Source organism: Canis lupus, chromosome 15 (assembly GCF_048164855.1).
Source record: "Canis lupus baileyi chromosome 15, mCanLup2.hap1, whole genome shotgun sequence".
NCBI lineage: Eukaryota > Metazoa > Chordata > Mammalia > Carnivora > Canidae > Canis > Canis lupus.
The window spans coordinates 1,040,115-1,054,874 of NC_132852.1; the positions used below are offsets into that span (position 1 = coordinate 1,040,115).

The 14,760-nt window shown below is 45.7% G+C and overlaps 1 protein-coding gene across 1 annotated transcript in view; it reads right to left on the reverse strand.

The window, feature by feature from the left end:
* Nucleotides 1-14,760, reverse strand: part of CSMD1 (CUB and Sushi multiple domains 1) — a 1,871,580-nt gene that overhangs the window by 70,106 nt on the left and 1,786,714 nt on the right. Inside the window, 3 exon segments of the mRNA XM_072775779.1 lie at nucleotides 2,707-2,783; nucleotides 2,785-2,863; nucleotides 8,789-8,983. Of these exon segments, the coding sequence (XP_072631880.1) occupies nucleotides 2,707-2,783; nucleotides 2,785-2,863; nucleotides 8,789-8,983 (351 nt within the window).

A 14,760-nucleotide genomic window follows, 5' to 3' on the forward strand; every position in this document is an offset into this window, starting at 1 on the left:
TTTAGAGATTGCCACAGCCTCCCCAACGCAAGCACTCAGCACCCTGATCAGCTGGCAGCCGTGAAACCTGAAGCAAGACCCTCCACGAGCAAAAAGATTACAACCCACTGAAAGCTCAGGTGGTGGTTAGAAGCTTTGGGCAATGAACTACTTTTGACTTAAGACACACACATCTCTCAGACAATGCTACTGCACATTAATAGACCACATTATCGTGTAAACACGACTTTTATATGCACTGGGAGACCAAAAAAGTCATTGGACTCACTTTATGGCAACATTTGCTTTATTGTGTTTTATTTTATTTTTATTTTATTTTTTTAAATTTTTTATTGGTGTTCAATTTACTAACATACAGAATAACCCCCAGTGCCCGTCACCCATTCACTCCCACCCCTCTCCCTCGTCCCCTTCCACCACCCCTAGTTCGTTTCCCAGAGTTAGGAGTCTTTATGTTCTGTCTCCCTTTCTGATATTTCCCACACATTTCTTCTCCCTTTCCTTATATTCCCTTTCACTATTATGCTTTATTGTGTTTTAGAACCAAATCCACAATCTCCCCAAGGTACGCCTGTATTAGGAATTAAACTTTCACGTCTCAGTGGTCGCTGTGAAACTGTATCTACTGACTTCTGAAATCTTTATGCTAAATTTATTACCCATTTTTTACTCATTGGTTTATAAACATGTGTGGCTCTGTGTCACATCTAATTCTTTTTTAATGGTTTTTCTTTCATATCCTCTGCCTCTTCCAATGTTATTATTCTTTATATTTTAGATCCAGGTTCTACAATAGTAATGCTTTATGCATTATTGTCCAGACACGTTTCTTCCTCTTTATTTTCAATTTAAACTCCTTCTGAACACTCCCTCTCCCCAAAGCTTCTAAGACATACTGCATCACTCTGAAGCCATACTTCTGGGCACGTTGGCCCAGCCATCCAAGCAACATGTTACTCAATGTTTCTATCTCTCTCTCTCTTTTTTTTTAAGAATGTATTTATTTATTAATGAGAGACACAGAGAGAGGCAGAGACATAGACAGAGGGAGAAGCAGGCTCCATACAGGGAGCCCGATGTGGGACTTGACCCCGGGTCTCCAGGATCATGCCCTGGGACAAAGGCAGGTGCTTAACCACTGAGCCACCCAGGTGTCCCTTGCTCAACGTTTCTACTTCAAAGTCCTACCTTCAGTCAGAAGACACCACAGAAAAGGTGAAGGCTTACTTGGGATCAGTAAGACCCCAGCAGACCCCATGATAGAGTAGCTACAGAAATTGGACGTGCCACTCAAACCCCCTGAGGCCACAATAACTCTCCTACCTAAAGAGACTACTCAGCAGCACAAACCTAATCCAATGAAGGTTGTCATTGCTTTCCATCATCACGATCATAGCAGAGACGCAAGTTTCTTAGATCACCTGGTTCCCCTCTGTAGTGTTTACTGACATGAACAGAGAAGACCTACCCCAAAGCAGCGCTGCCTTAAGAAGAGTGGTCCCCAATAACCAGACATCTCATAAGAAAGTTTGGGAAAGCACAGACGGTCTCACCCTCAACGCAAAGCCCCACACATAGTCCGAGGAAGTTCTGCAGTCTATGGAAACCCATACTGACCACGCTCACCAAGAATGCGCGTAGACACACACGCAGTACGTGAGCAGCTTTCACGTCCGGATGACAGTGATTTCAAGAAAGCAGGTGCCATTCTATGGATAAGAGGGAGCAACACTTTTTGGCCTTTGATTTTCTCCAGAATTACTACTTTAGTTTCATTCTCTCTCTGTTTCCACCCCTCCCCCCCGGTTCTCCTAAGTATTTTTTTTCAAAGTATCTCAAGTAATAAGAATAGATTTTTACTATTAAAAATTTACTGGTCCTGGCTTCATTCCTGAAGTGATTTCCAGCTGACAGAGAGTCAGAGGCTTAAACTTTCCAGGTTCTTCTATAGCTTTCGAGTGATTACAAAATTATTGAGATCCCAGAAAGAGGTCAAAGGTCTATAGCTTTCGAGTGATTACAAAATTATTGAGATCCCATGAAAGGCACTTGACATGTTTTTCAAATTACTCGGAGATCTATAGGAGCGTTATGAATCAAGATACCTTACGCTGCCTATCCAGCAACTTCCTCATGTCTATTCACAAGATTTTTTCAGTGAAAAAAAATTTTCAATTCAATTCTTAAAAAATATCATGCAGAAAATTTACGCCTTGGGTGCAAGGGAAGAACAAATCACTGTTCACAGATTCCATTTGAAGTAACTCATTGTACTTACGTTGATTGATCTTATTCTCTTCCACTTATTGACACAATTTAAAAAGTTGTAAAAGATAAAGATAAAGTCTGTAATATATCTGAATATCATTTTGTGTGTGTGTGTGTGTGTGTGTGTGTGTGTGTTCTAGAATCATGATGGCTTTAAGTGCAGTGATAGCCTCAGCACTTTGTAAAATACTTAAGTCACTTAAGGCAGTATGTGACTTTCATTTATTGGTCAGATTAAAAAAATAATCCCTTCAGATATTTATGGAAGAAGTCCTAGTGTGAAGTGGACCATTGAAACCCGAGGTAGGATTTAGTAGCTCTGCAGGAGCATTTATAACAAAAAGTGTTACACTTTGCCCAACTGGACTGTATTTTTAGGGCTCACATGAATGAAAAAAATGCCAGATGATAGATGAATTTACAGGTTTTGTCCCAGACATCGAGTTTCCGTGCCACTCCAGAGTCCGTTTGCCAAGCAATCACACGTGGTCAAGCGATCCCCCCGCAGGTGGTATGGAGTTACATTCCTCTTAAACCGTCAGTGTGCCAATCTTGTTACCATTTGGGGGAAAGGAGAGGCTTCCGCATGAGATCACTAGAAGGAAACAAAAAGTGCAGATTATTCTTTTACTTAAAAATGACAAAATCTGCAGCCTTAGGGGCAGGGGTCTGTTTAGGGTTAGGTAGGTCAACCACACAGGAAGCTTAATTTTCCTTCACCTACACTTGAGAATGTGAGCATACAGAGCAGATTCCCAAACCGTGTGGTGTGTAGACATAATCATACACGCAGGCTGGTCAAAGGCACGGGCTGCCTGCCCGCCCTCCTGTGTGCGTCAACCATGAGAATCACATGGCCATCACCGGACACGGGTGTGGCCAGGAGGAATTAAGGAATAGGAGTGGTCTTCTGCGAGTCAATTAGCTGCCACACAAAACTGAGGAGGATGCCTTCAATGGAAGGCCTGAGTTCGTCATTGCTTTCAATGACCTACATGCTTCCCTGGGATCCTGCGCTCCATATAAATGCTGACTATGTGGGACATGTGGAGCCTTTCTGAAAATTAAAAAAAAGAAATAGAAAATCCAGGCCTTCAGTGGTTGCAGCTGGGGAAACCGCACATCCCCTGCATACACCTGTTTTCCCAGCATGATCATTAACAGAGTCCACTTCCAACCACAACTTGACTCTAGTTGGGGAGGTATAGTCAGTGATCACATTCATTATTGCTACTTACTGCAACACTCAACTCCCCGCTCTCCAAACCCAGAAATGTTTGAGCACAGAAAGTCTATGGAATCTCAGAAAGAAGGAAGAAGAAACCGTAAAGTCATCATGGCCGCCTGCTTTGCAGAGACTTACGTGTTTGAAGGCTACTCTAAGAAGACGGTGAAGGAGTTCTTGCCACACTAAGTGCGCTATCACGCACAGGGGGCTCAGGGCAAAGGTGGCAAGTAGCTAAAAATTATGGAGCTTCTAGGAATAGTAAACTGATCAGAGGCAGTAAAACCGTGATTAAGAACCCGGATTCTGGGTGTAGGCTACTCAGCGGAGACTAGCAGAGGGCTCGGGCTGCTTTGCCTCTGTCCCATTCTTTCAGCCTCTGCAAACATATCCCGGGAGTGAAAATGTTTTAGGTCTGTCCTCCACGGAAGTTCACTAGACTGTAAAGAAGAACTAATAGAGCAAACTCTTAGCTCTTCAGCAGCTGGATACTGGGGCCTCGGATGGTGGAGTTTCAGTTGGCAGGAAACCCAATACAGTAACGAGGATAGCAGCTCTAATTTGGAAAAGCTACTCTAATTGAAAGGGAGAACTCCCAACACACTCACGCACACAAACACGCACACACACTTTGTCAAACATCAAACATCCAAGGTAAAGCCTCATTTCCCTGCTCTTTTCTCCCTTCAAGTTTTCAAAATGAATTGTTTGCCCTTTTCCTTTCCATTAAAAACATATTCACGCACACGGTCTCAAGTGTCTCCTCTGCGCTGTCACACAGAGGATGCTCGGCTGGAGGCACCCTGCCTGCCCCCCGGCTCTCACTGCTACCAGGGATCATGTGTCTCTCTCCCCAGGGAAGCCTCCTTCCTCTTGTCTTCATTTCTAGCAGTGCATTTAAGCTGAAATCCTTGACTTGGAAAAAAACATCGCATTGTGACATAGCATTTCTCATACCAGTAAGACCAGTGTTCCTATTCGAATTGGATATTATTGGATCCATATATTTGGATATTATATGGATATTATTAGTGCATGTGGCAAATAAATAGAAGATCAAGAGTAGGGACTTTCAAATACAGTCTTTGCTGGAAAGGGTCTACTGAAGGTGCAGGTGGACATGAGCTGCAAACTCATGATGTGATGTGCCTAAGCATGGGGCCGAGATGGTTACCATGATACAAAGTCAAAGGACACATGATCCTTTTTAGGTATGTGAAGACCTGTTTTGGAGACCACAGTCTGGAATCACTGTCTCAGGCCCAGAGGAATGAAGCCAAGAAACCGGGATATAGGTAAAAAAGAAGGCCTTGCTCAAAGTGAAAATATTCAAACATGCAATCAACTGCCCCTGGGGTCCTGAGTGTCTCTCTAGAGTTATTTAATGCCAACTGGGCATTTATTCGTGAGTACATTCTGAAGAAAACTCTACTTTACGTTGTTCTGAATGATGGTCAAGGTCCACTCCAATACGGGATGGGGTGAGAATGTTCTTTCTTCAGTTTCTTACGGCAGATAAAACAGAGTGATGGACAAATATTCCCATGTGCTGTGTGCATGAATACATTTTTAATGGAAGGGGGAAAGGGAAAGCAAATAATTCATTTTGAGAACATATTGATCATCCAGGTACACCCCCAGTCAGAAACAGAAGGTTGTCAAAGACCAACCTGCCTACTCCACCATTTAATCCGGGTCTAATTTAAAGAGAGAACTCCTTAAATACACAGTTGTCAAAGCTACCACAGAATGGCAAATCAAGCTTACCAGTGTGTCATTTTAAATTAACTTTAAGTGAGAAATTAAGTAACATTTGAACACTGTGGGGCTTATCATGTACCTATTTAATTGTAAAGTATTCTACTTCTAGGATTCATTTTGGGTTTTTCTGAGTGTATGCTGGCAAGGTAGGGAAATAGAAGATAAGTGCAATTTAATCAGATTTTAAATATAAAATAAAATAAAAATGTATTATAACAATAATGACAAAAACATACCTTTATTTTTATTTTTTTATAGAACCCAAAAAATATTATATATGTCTTAAGGCTCTAAAATTTTTTCCCTTTATTTTTTGTTAATAATTAGTCATTACTGTTTATAGAAGTAGGGTATTATGTAAGGTGTAATTATCTTATTGCTATTTTAAATAAAGAAATAAAGTTCTTTCTCCATATAAATTTAAACGAATTAGTATAAATATATTAAAATAATTCTTGATTTGAATTTATGTTAAACATTTTGAAAAGGTCTTTGGGGTCTAGCCCCCTGTTATGTCAAATCCACTCCCTTTGGTGCTGGTAGAACCATGATGAGGTCATGAATGTATCCTTCAAGCAAACCAAAGTGAGATTATCTGTTGGGACTGACCCAGCGAAGGAGCCCTTAAGGGAACTGAGACCTTCCTGGAGCCAGAAATTTGAATCACAGGAGGGCCTGGAGGGGTGGGACCCCCTTGAAAAGAGCTATGCATGGCTCCTGGGCACTTTCCAGTCCAAAATCAGCCACAATGGAGGACTCAGACATCAATTGCATGGACAGAACTTCCATCAACAAACCAGTACTGGGAGGCCCATCTTCCCACTTGGGCCTCCAGATAAGGACGCAGCCCAGCCAACACCTTGATCTCAGCCTGTAGCAGAGGATCCAGTTAAAAAGTACCAAACATCTGCCCCTGGATAACAAATCTGTGTTGTTCAGATTATGTTTGCAATGACTGGTTCTACAGCAACAGAGAATGAAGGCAGGTCCTCAACAATGTTTAGCACTATGAGGTGCCTGGGATGAAAGATCTTGAGAACTTCACTGTCAAAGAGGCTGGGGTATACGTCCCATAGAGTTTTACAGAATGTCATTGGCAAGGGGCTTTCTAGGCTTCTGTTCTCTGAAATCACTTCCACAACATTTAAACCAAATAGAGGACTGGGGATGGGCGATGAAGACACCCAAGATTTTAGATCGCACCACAATCTGAACACAATGTTAGGCATTGTGCTAGCTCATGTGACATGTCAATGTTTCTGAAAAGAGAAGAACATCTTTGATAAGCTCTTTTGTTAATGAAAAACTTGCAAAAAATCAATAGAGATAGAAATTAATTGAAATATCAATATCAAGTCTTTTTGGGGAAGAAAACAAAAAAAATGTTCAGTTTGGCCACAAAAGTGATAATAAGCTTTGGTATCAACTTTCCCTGCTCATTGATAACACAAACAACATAATGCATACCCCTGGGCACACATGCTGGTCTGTAATCCTTGGAGAATGGTTGATTCCATGTTTAGGTAAGAAAAAAACTCAGAGTGAGCATAAAACATCCTGTCTTTATGAGAAAACAGGGACAGATTTAAAGATGTCAAAAGGACAAGATGAAGGAGCCAGGGAGAAGGGACTCACTCTGGCCACACCATGATGTTGTAAACTGCCAAAATTGATTTAAAAAATAAAATAAATAAATAAACAGAATAAACACACACACAAATAGCAAGCCATGATTTCACAGACCCCACTGATTCTGGAATAGGTCCCATGTCCATGATGACTTTCAAGAGACAAGTAACAGAGTGTGATAGAACAACTCACGCTAAGCAAAGCCAACCAACGGTCAGATGACAATTTACAAAATACATCTGTGTGCCACGCCCCACCTACGTGGATTTCTGGCTGTTTCTGGACCAAACTCAGTATTGGAATCACCAGATTGAAGTCTAATATTAGAGTCAGAGACAAACTTTCCAGAATTTCAGGAGGATGGAGCAAAAATACAATCTATGAATGCTAGAACCCAAGCTTTGCCTTCTTCCCCCAAAGGAAGGTAGAAACTTGCTGCTACGGAGTTTGCTTCCACAATCAGGAAGGCCTGATGGTTGAAACATGAGAGTCTCCTTAGAAGAGCCAGTTCTTCCGAAATGGAGATTTGAGCCCTTATTATAAAGGGTGGGGCGTGGCAAATACCCCCCATCCCCGACACGATCCACCCCAGTGCCCCAGACAGCTAGCAAGACGAGCAAAACCCAGACCAGGCCGTTGCATCCGCAGAAGCCCTGCGTGAGCTCCCCACCGCCAAGGAGTAAATGTGTGCCTATTTTTAAGACTCTGATTCCGGAAACTGACAGAAAGGACGTTGGCCAGAGAAGTGTGAGACGGGCAGCAGGCCGGGGCTCCCCAATCTTTCTCCTCCACGCTCCTTGCCGACCTTGCTGACTGTGTCTTTAATCACAAAGGCTGAGCTTCAGGGCAGATCCCTCTGAGGACGATGGGTGTGGGTGTGGGTGTGGGTGTGGGTGTGGGAAGGAGGGGATTCCTAACTCAGACAGGGAGGGACAGCCTGGAAATGCACTAAAGTCCAGTGACCACAGAACGACTCAAACCAGGACACCTGTGAGCATGACAAGGGGAACCACCGATAGTTTCTCTGGAGAACCGGCTCCGGGCAAGGTGGCCTGGGGACCCGGGGTGCTTCCACCTTGACTGTGAGCGAGCTCCTGAAGTCCGTGGACTCTTCGTAATCTACCTTCGTGCTCATGGCAAAGAGCTCAGTATGTGCTCAGGGATCATTGGTTCCTCTAACAGCTGAATTAGAATGATTATATCAAAGACAGCAAAGCATTAACTCTTTTGTCCTTTTCCTGATTTTCTTCTGGTTTATTCTCACTAGGCTGTGTACTCTATACATTTGACACTGGTCTAACCACTTGTGTTTGCGCATGGTAATTTCCTGGGAACAACCCACTAAAGGGTGTGTGTTAAATATACCAGAATCAAATAGTGCTCTGAACACTAATATTGTTTCATTTTTCTATTTATTCATATTTATTATGAAACCCATGCAAAGGCTTAACTGCTCTTCTTGTACCTATGAGAATAGTAACCCCCCTTTTCAAGACAGTCATTATTTGAGCATACAATATCTTCAGCATAAATACTGCTTCCCAAGATCCTAATTAGAAGGTTTGAATAGTCAGAGCATGGAACAAGAGTTATCTTTTTAAACATAGGCCTGGGTTTGGTTTTGAGCTGATTTGTAATATTTGAGTATTCTAATATTTTAAAATGTACAAAATGCAATCATTAGTAAGGAAAAGACAATATTTGACATCTAATCCAGTACGCTCATATATTTTAAGCATGTCGCATAAAAATCCATATTCATCATTATAATGACAAGAAAGGCCATTTGGTTATATTATTAATCCACAGGACCAACCACTTACAGGGACGGGTTAAAAGGTGGTTGCCAGTGATGTCAATAACTCAGCACAGGTACGTTCTCTAGGAAGGACCCCCATCACTCACCTCGACACCTGGGCCTCTCTTCGCCGATGCTCCAAGTCCCGTTAGCTTGGCACTGCACGAGCCTCTGGCCCTCCAGGTAATAACCAGGACTGCAGCTGAGCACCACCTGAGCTCCATACTCACTCAGCGATCCCGAAACCAGTCTCCAGGTGACATGCTCTGAGAGCTGAGCTTCAATGCTGGGACATGTAACCGCTAGAAAAGAAACATATTTACGTCAATAAATTTTTTCTCAAGGGATTGGATCATGTTGGCTTTCTTTCTTTCTTTTTTTTTATATTGGCTTTCAATGGTAATAACTTTTTATATGAATCAGATCTTGCTGCACAAAACAGAAGCCAGTACCTGTTATTGCAGGTACTTTCCTCTATTACCCACATGGTCACAGGGGGATGATCACGCATCTACAATGGATTTGGTAGCCTCACACTTCAGGGCCATGGGCAATCTTGCAGTGACGTTGTGATGGGAAGAGCTAAATCACCTACACAAAGTTTCACAGTTCATTTGGATGGAAATTCTTCATCAAGTAAATGAGCAAACACGTAGAAAAATGCTACATATAACAGCCCTCAAGAAACTTGACATAGAGTTGAGTCATAGAAAACCAGCTTGGACACAAATGACCAGAAAATCATATGCCTTCGTTCCCTTCTTCCCTTTGAAACACATCTATGTAATATACTCTGTATGTTCCTGGATTTATAGGCACGTAGCTTTTGTATGCAGACTGCATTAATACTGTTTAGACACGTGCTTAATAGATCTCAAGGGACATAGTCTCTTCCTGCTCTTAGGAGAAGGCCTACAATTACAGTAACTACCTAATAAGGAGCAGTAGCTACAAATGAACAACAGTGATGACGTTAGTGAAGGTGGTGGTCATCCTCCTGGAGAGGGCTTCAAGGGGTCTGCAAATATACTGAAAGTAGAAGCAAAATTTAATGTATGTGAGTATACACACACACACACACACACATTTGCTGAAAGGTACAATAATATTTGAAATGCATTTTACAAAGTTAGAACTCCTCTTCTTCAAGTATGAACATCCATCACGGTAAACCACCATCAGAATGGACCCCATTGATTGATTTATTGAGCCTGGAAGTTTAGCTAGAGAAATCACAGCTTTTCCAAAATGATATCAATAAATAATTTTACTTATTTAAAAGTAAATTAAGAAGTAAATTCTATACAAGTTTATTTTAATTGAATTAGGCATATCCAAAGGTTACAAAAAAACTCTGAATTTTCTATCAGTAATTTACCAACACTATGTGCAAATAAACTGAAAGGAAAGGACTTTTTGGTATTATTATGATAATATCAATGAGGTTTTAAAAGTGAAAAGGATTCTCTAATTTAAAAGTAATTCTGAGGGACGCCCGGGTGGCTCAGTGGTTAAGGGCCCGCCTTCAGCCCAGGGCATGATCCTGGGGTCCTGTGATCGAGTCTCGCATCAGGCTCCCCACAGGGAGACTGCTTCTCCCTCTGCCTGTGTCTCTGCCTCTTTCTCTGTGTCTCTTATGAATAAATAAATAAAATCTTTAAAAAAATAAAAAAATAAAATAAAAGAGTAATTCTGATATCTATTTCTTTTAAGTATTTTTAAATAAAATGATTATCCAAAATTTATATGGATTCAAAAATAGATATTCAAAAGTCCTATATGTGAGACCTAAAACCAGAAAAACCCTAGAAGAAAATGCAAGCAATAATTTCTTTGACATCAGCCGTGGAAACATTTCTCTAGGTGTGTCTCCTTTGGCAAGAGAAGCAGAAGCAAAATTAAGCTTTTGGGACTGCACCAAAGTAAAAAAGCTTCTGCACAGCAACGGAAACCATCAACAGAACAAAAAGGCAACCTACTGAATGGGAGAAGATATTTGCAAATGACGGATCCAATAAGGCCTTAATATCCAAAATATACAAGGAACTTAGATACCTCAACACAAAATAACCCAATTAAAACATGGCCAGATGACCTGAATAGGCACTTCTGCGTAGAAGATTACAGATGGAAAACACAGACACGAAAACAGCTCCACGCCGCTCGTCGTCAGGGGAATACAAGTCAAAACCACGACAAGGAGATACCAGCTGAGCCCTGTGGGAACGGCTACAATCAAAAACTCAGGAAGCAACAAGTGCTGGCGAGGACGCTGTTGGTGGGTGTGCAAGCTGGGGCAGCCGCTGTGGAAAACACCGCGGAGCGTACTCAAGATGTTAAAATAGGATCACCGTTTGCTCCAGTAATTCCACCAGTGGGCATTTACCCAAAGAAAACAAAAACCCTAATTTGAAAAGAGACATCCACGCCTAGGTTTATCGCAGAATTATTTACTCCAGCTAAGACCAGGGAAGCAGCCCAAGTGTCCATCCATCGTTGGACGAATGAAGAGGGCGCAGGGGGTGCACACACACACGCACACGCACGTGTACCCATTAACACTGGAACATTACCGAGCCCTCAGAAAGAATGAAATCTTGCTATTTGTGATGACACGGATGGAGCTAGAGGGCACGATGCGGAGCGAAATGAGGCGGTCGGAGAAAGTCAAACACCAGATGATCTCGCTCATGTGTGCACTTTAAGACACAAAACAGATGAACAGAGAAAAAAGACGAACAGATGGACAGGTTCGTGGGCACAGAGAACAAGTGGGTGGGCAGCAGAGGGAGGCGGGCGGGTCAAGGGCATTAAGGGCGCCTTAGGGTGATGAGCTTGCACACCCGAAGCTACTAGAGCCTGTATGTTCATCACAACTGGATAAAAAGTAACAAAATGTATCGGGAAATTCTCCAGGGTTCACCCCATGATCCAAGTCGACATTTTCTCGGGCTGCAGCACCTGCAGATTCCCGCAGGACGGTCGATTCGGAAGAGGCTTCCGTGCTTGGACCTGGGGATCTGGGTGGACTGTGGACCTGGGGATCTGGGTGGACTGTGGACCAGGGATCCAGGTGGACTCTGGACCAGGGGACCCGGGTGGACTGTGGACCAGGGATCTGGGTGGACTGTGGACCAGGGGATCCGGGTGGACTGTGGACCTGGGGATCCGGGTGGACTGTGGACCAGGGGATCTGGGTGGACTGTGGACCTGGGGATGCAGGTGGACTGTGGACCTGGGGATGCGGGTGGACTGTGGACCAGGGATCTGGGTGGACTGTGGACCAAGGGATCCAGGTGGACTGTGGACCTGGGGATCCGGGTGGACTGTGGACCAGGGGATCCGGGTGGACTGTGGACCTGGGCCGTCCGTAACGGCTTCCATCCCACCACCGTTTCAAGTAAACTTCATTCCATTTCCCTAGGGGGTGTGCCCGGCTGTCCTCGGTGGAGTGGTCGTGACCCGCTCCCCTCCACCGGCGAGGGGCCCCCTCGGTGGGACAGGCCTTTCCGTGGAGCTGACACCACCTGCAGAGGTGGTTTCCAAGTTCTGGATGGTCACCTCCTTCTTCATGAAACTGCCACGCGGTGACCTTCGGGGTGGCCTGATCCCGGGTTGACTGTCTGGGATCCGGTCCCCCCGTGGGTGACATGTCCCTGGGTGCACACGGTCCTCTCAGGTGCTGTTCCTCAGCACAGCACCCGCCCTAAGCAGGTGCCGAGGGCACGCACAGGTGCGCGTGCTGGGAGCCACCAGGTGCCAAGGGCAAGCACAGGTGCGCGCGCTGGGAGCCACCGCGCCAGAAAGTGCAGCGGCCAAAGCTGCAAAACAAGCCCAGGCGGCCCCCCAAGAAGAGGGGGCGAGGGAAGCACAGGGCGGGGCGAGCAGAGGCCGCAAGAAGCGAGACTGCAAGTGCCTCTCGCCCTTGGTGCCCCCACCACGGGCCTGACGGGGTCCCTGTGTCCCGGGGCCAAGGCAGGCAGAGCAAGCAGTCCGGCGGCGGGGACCAGGCCCGGTGGTGGCCCTGCCTGAGGTGCCCGGGCGCCCGCAGACCCACCAGCGGCCCCCGAGACCCGAGATGCGGGGGTGGGGGGCCGGGGACGCTGGGGTGTGGATGTGGGGCCGTGGATGCTGTGGCTGGGATGGGGGGGGTTGCGGGGATGCAGGGGGGAGGGGGAGGAGATACGGGGGCTGCGTGGGAGGAAATGGGACTGGACTGGACACAGGACACCCCGCAGGCCCCAAGCACCACCCGCCTCCTCTTGGCGTTTAGTGGGGCCTGCAGTCCGGCTGCCTGGGTCAGAACCCGAGGTCTGCATGGGGACAGACCACTGGCCCAGGCCGTGCCTCCTCCTCCGGCACCTGTGTCCCCCCCCTGCATCTGCCCATCCCTCCCCCCTCGCACCTGCGCGTCCCTCCCCCCCCGCACCTGTGCATCCCTCCCCCCGCACCTGCGCATCCCTCCCCCCCCGCACCTGGGCATCCCTCCCCCCGCACCTGCGCATCCCTCCCCCCCGCACCTGCGCATCCCTCCCCCCGCACCTGCGCATCCCTCTGCCCGCACCTGCGCGTCCCTCCCCCCGCCGCACCTGCGCATCCCTCCCCCCCTGCACCTGCGCATCCCTCCTCCCGCACCTGCGCGTCCCTCCCCCCCCCGCCGCACCTGCGCATCCCTCCTCCCGCACCTGCGCGTCCCTCCCCCCCCCGCCGCACCTGCGCATCCCTCCCCCCGCACCTGTGCATCCCGCCCCCCACACCTGCGCATCCCGCCCCCGACACGAGCAAGCCCTTCATTCCGCGGGAAATCTCGGATCGCCGGCCCTTAAAGGGCCTAAAAATTCGTCAGTGTTCCTCTCCTTGTGCTTTTTCCTTAAACACCTAAAAGTCGTCCTCACAGGTTTGAGAACCTGACAGTATATGACCAGGAAATGATGGTTCAACTGCTTATACCGTATGTAAAAAAGTCACGTCTCCTCTGACCGGAGACAATAAAAAGGGCAGCGACTCCCAGTATTCTTGTTCACAAAATCCGTGGCTACCCGCCAATTTATTTCATCCCGTGTTGCCTTGGACTCTCCATCCCACGATGCCCGAGAAACACGTCCTAAAGTGATTTTAGGTGTAGACGTTCTTTATAACTAGTCCTATCATATGTAACAGCAGCAACATTTTGTTGTCATTTTGTTAATGATATATTGATTAAATCAAAGAGTAAATATTTAAAAAAATCATTTTAAAGGAAGAAAGTGGCATCTCACCGGCGGTGCGCTGTGCTGTATGTTTTAATAGACATTCATGATCCATTCGGGATGCACAGAGATGAGCCCTTCTTTGTTATGCATTATTGGGTTTTAGGAAGTGACGAGTTGTAGTGTCGCTTCTGTGGGTCCTCCCAGCAGCGCGGCCAGAGGGGAGCCGGGGTCACCATGGGGGCTGTTTGTGGACAAGCTCACCCTGACCAGGCCACAGCCCTCACCCGTGTCCCGCGTGTTATTCCTCTGACCCTGTCGTTTCCTCCACCTCTAGAAACAACGCAAGAAAGTTGTGTTTATTCAACAAGGGACTGAAGCAAGTGACGCGGGTGTGTTGTATCAGTAATGACATGCTTTTAAAAGAAATGTCTTAAAACGTTACTTCATCTGGAAACACGTCGCCAAAGAAAGCCTTCCGCTTACGTAAACGTCATAAATCAGCGTTTATGACAATCACAAGTGAGTAAGTTGCTGGGTCAAATTTAGCAAAATTAAGTATTTTCAAAAGATAAATTAAAAAAAAAATGTAGGTTTAGCTGGTTTGGTAGGAAGTGCACAGTCCTCCAGGTTACTCTGTATTCTCTCCTTAAAAAAAAAAAAAAAAAAAAAAAAGATCCTCTTCTATCACATGTTAAGAAAACAATTCCCATGGAACCAGCTTCTTGTATGTCGACAAATTCAAGAGAACCGGCGTCCCGGGCCGTCCCGGTATCTAACAGAGTTCGTAGCATTAAGTGACGCGCTTGACACGTAAGAACCCCGAAATGATGCTTCTCAAATCGGCTCAGCGGGAAGTGCAGCTACTCGGGGCCGCCCTGAGCACACTC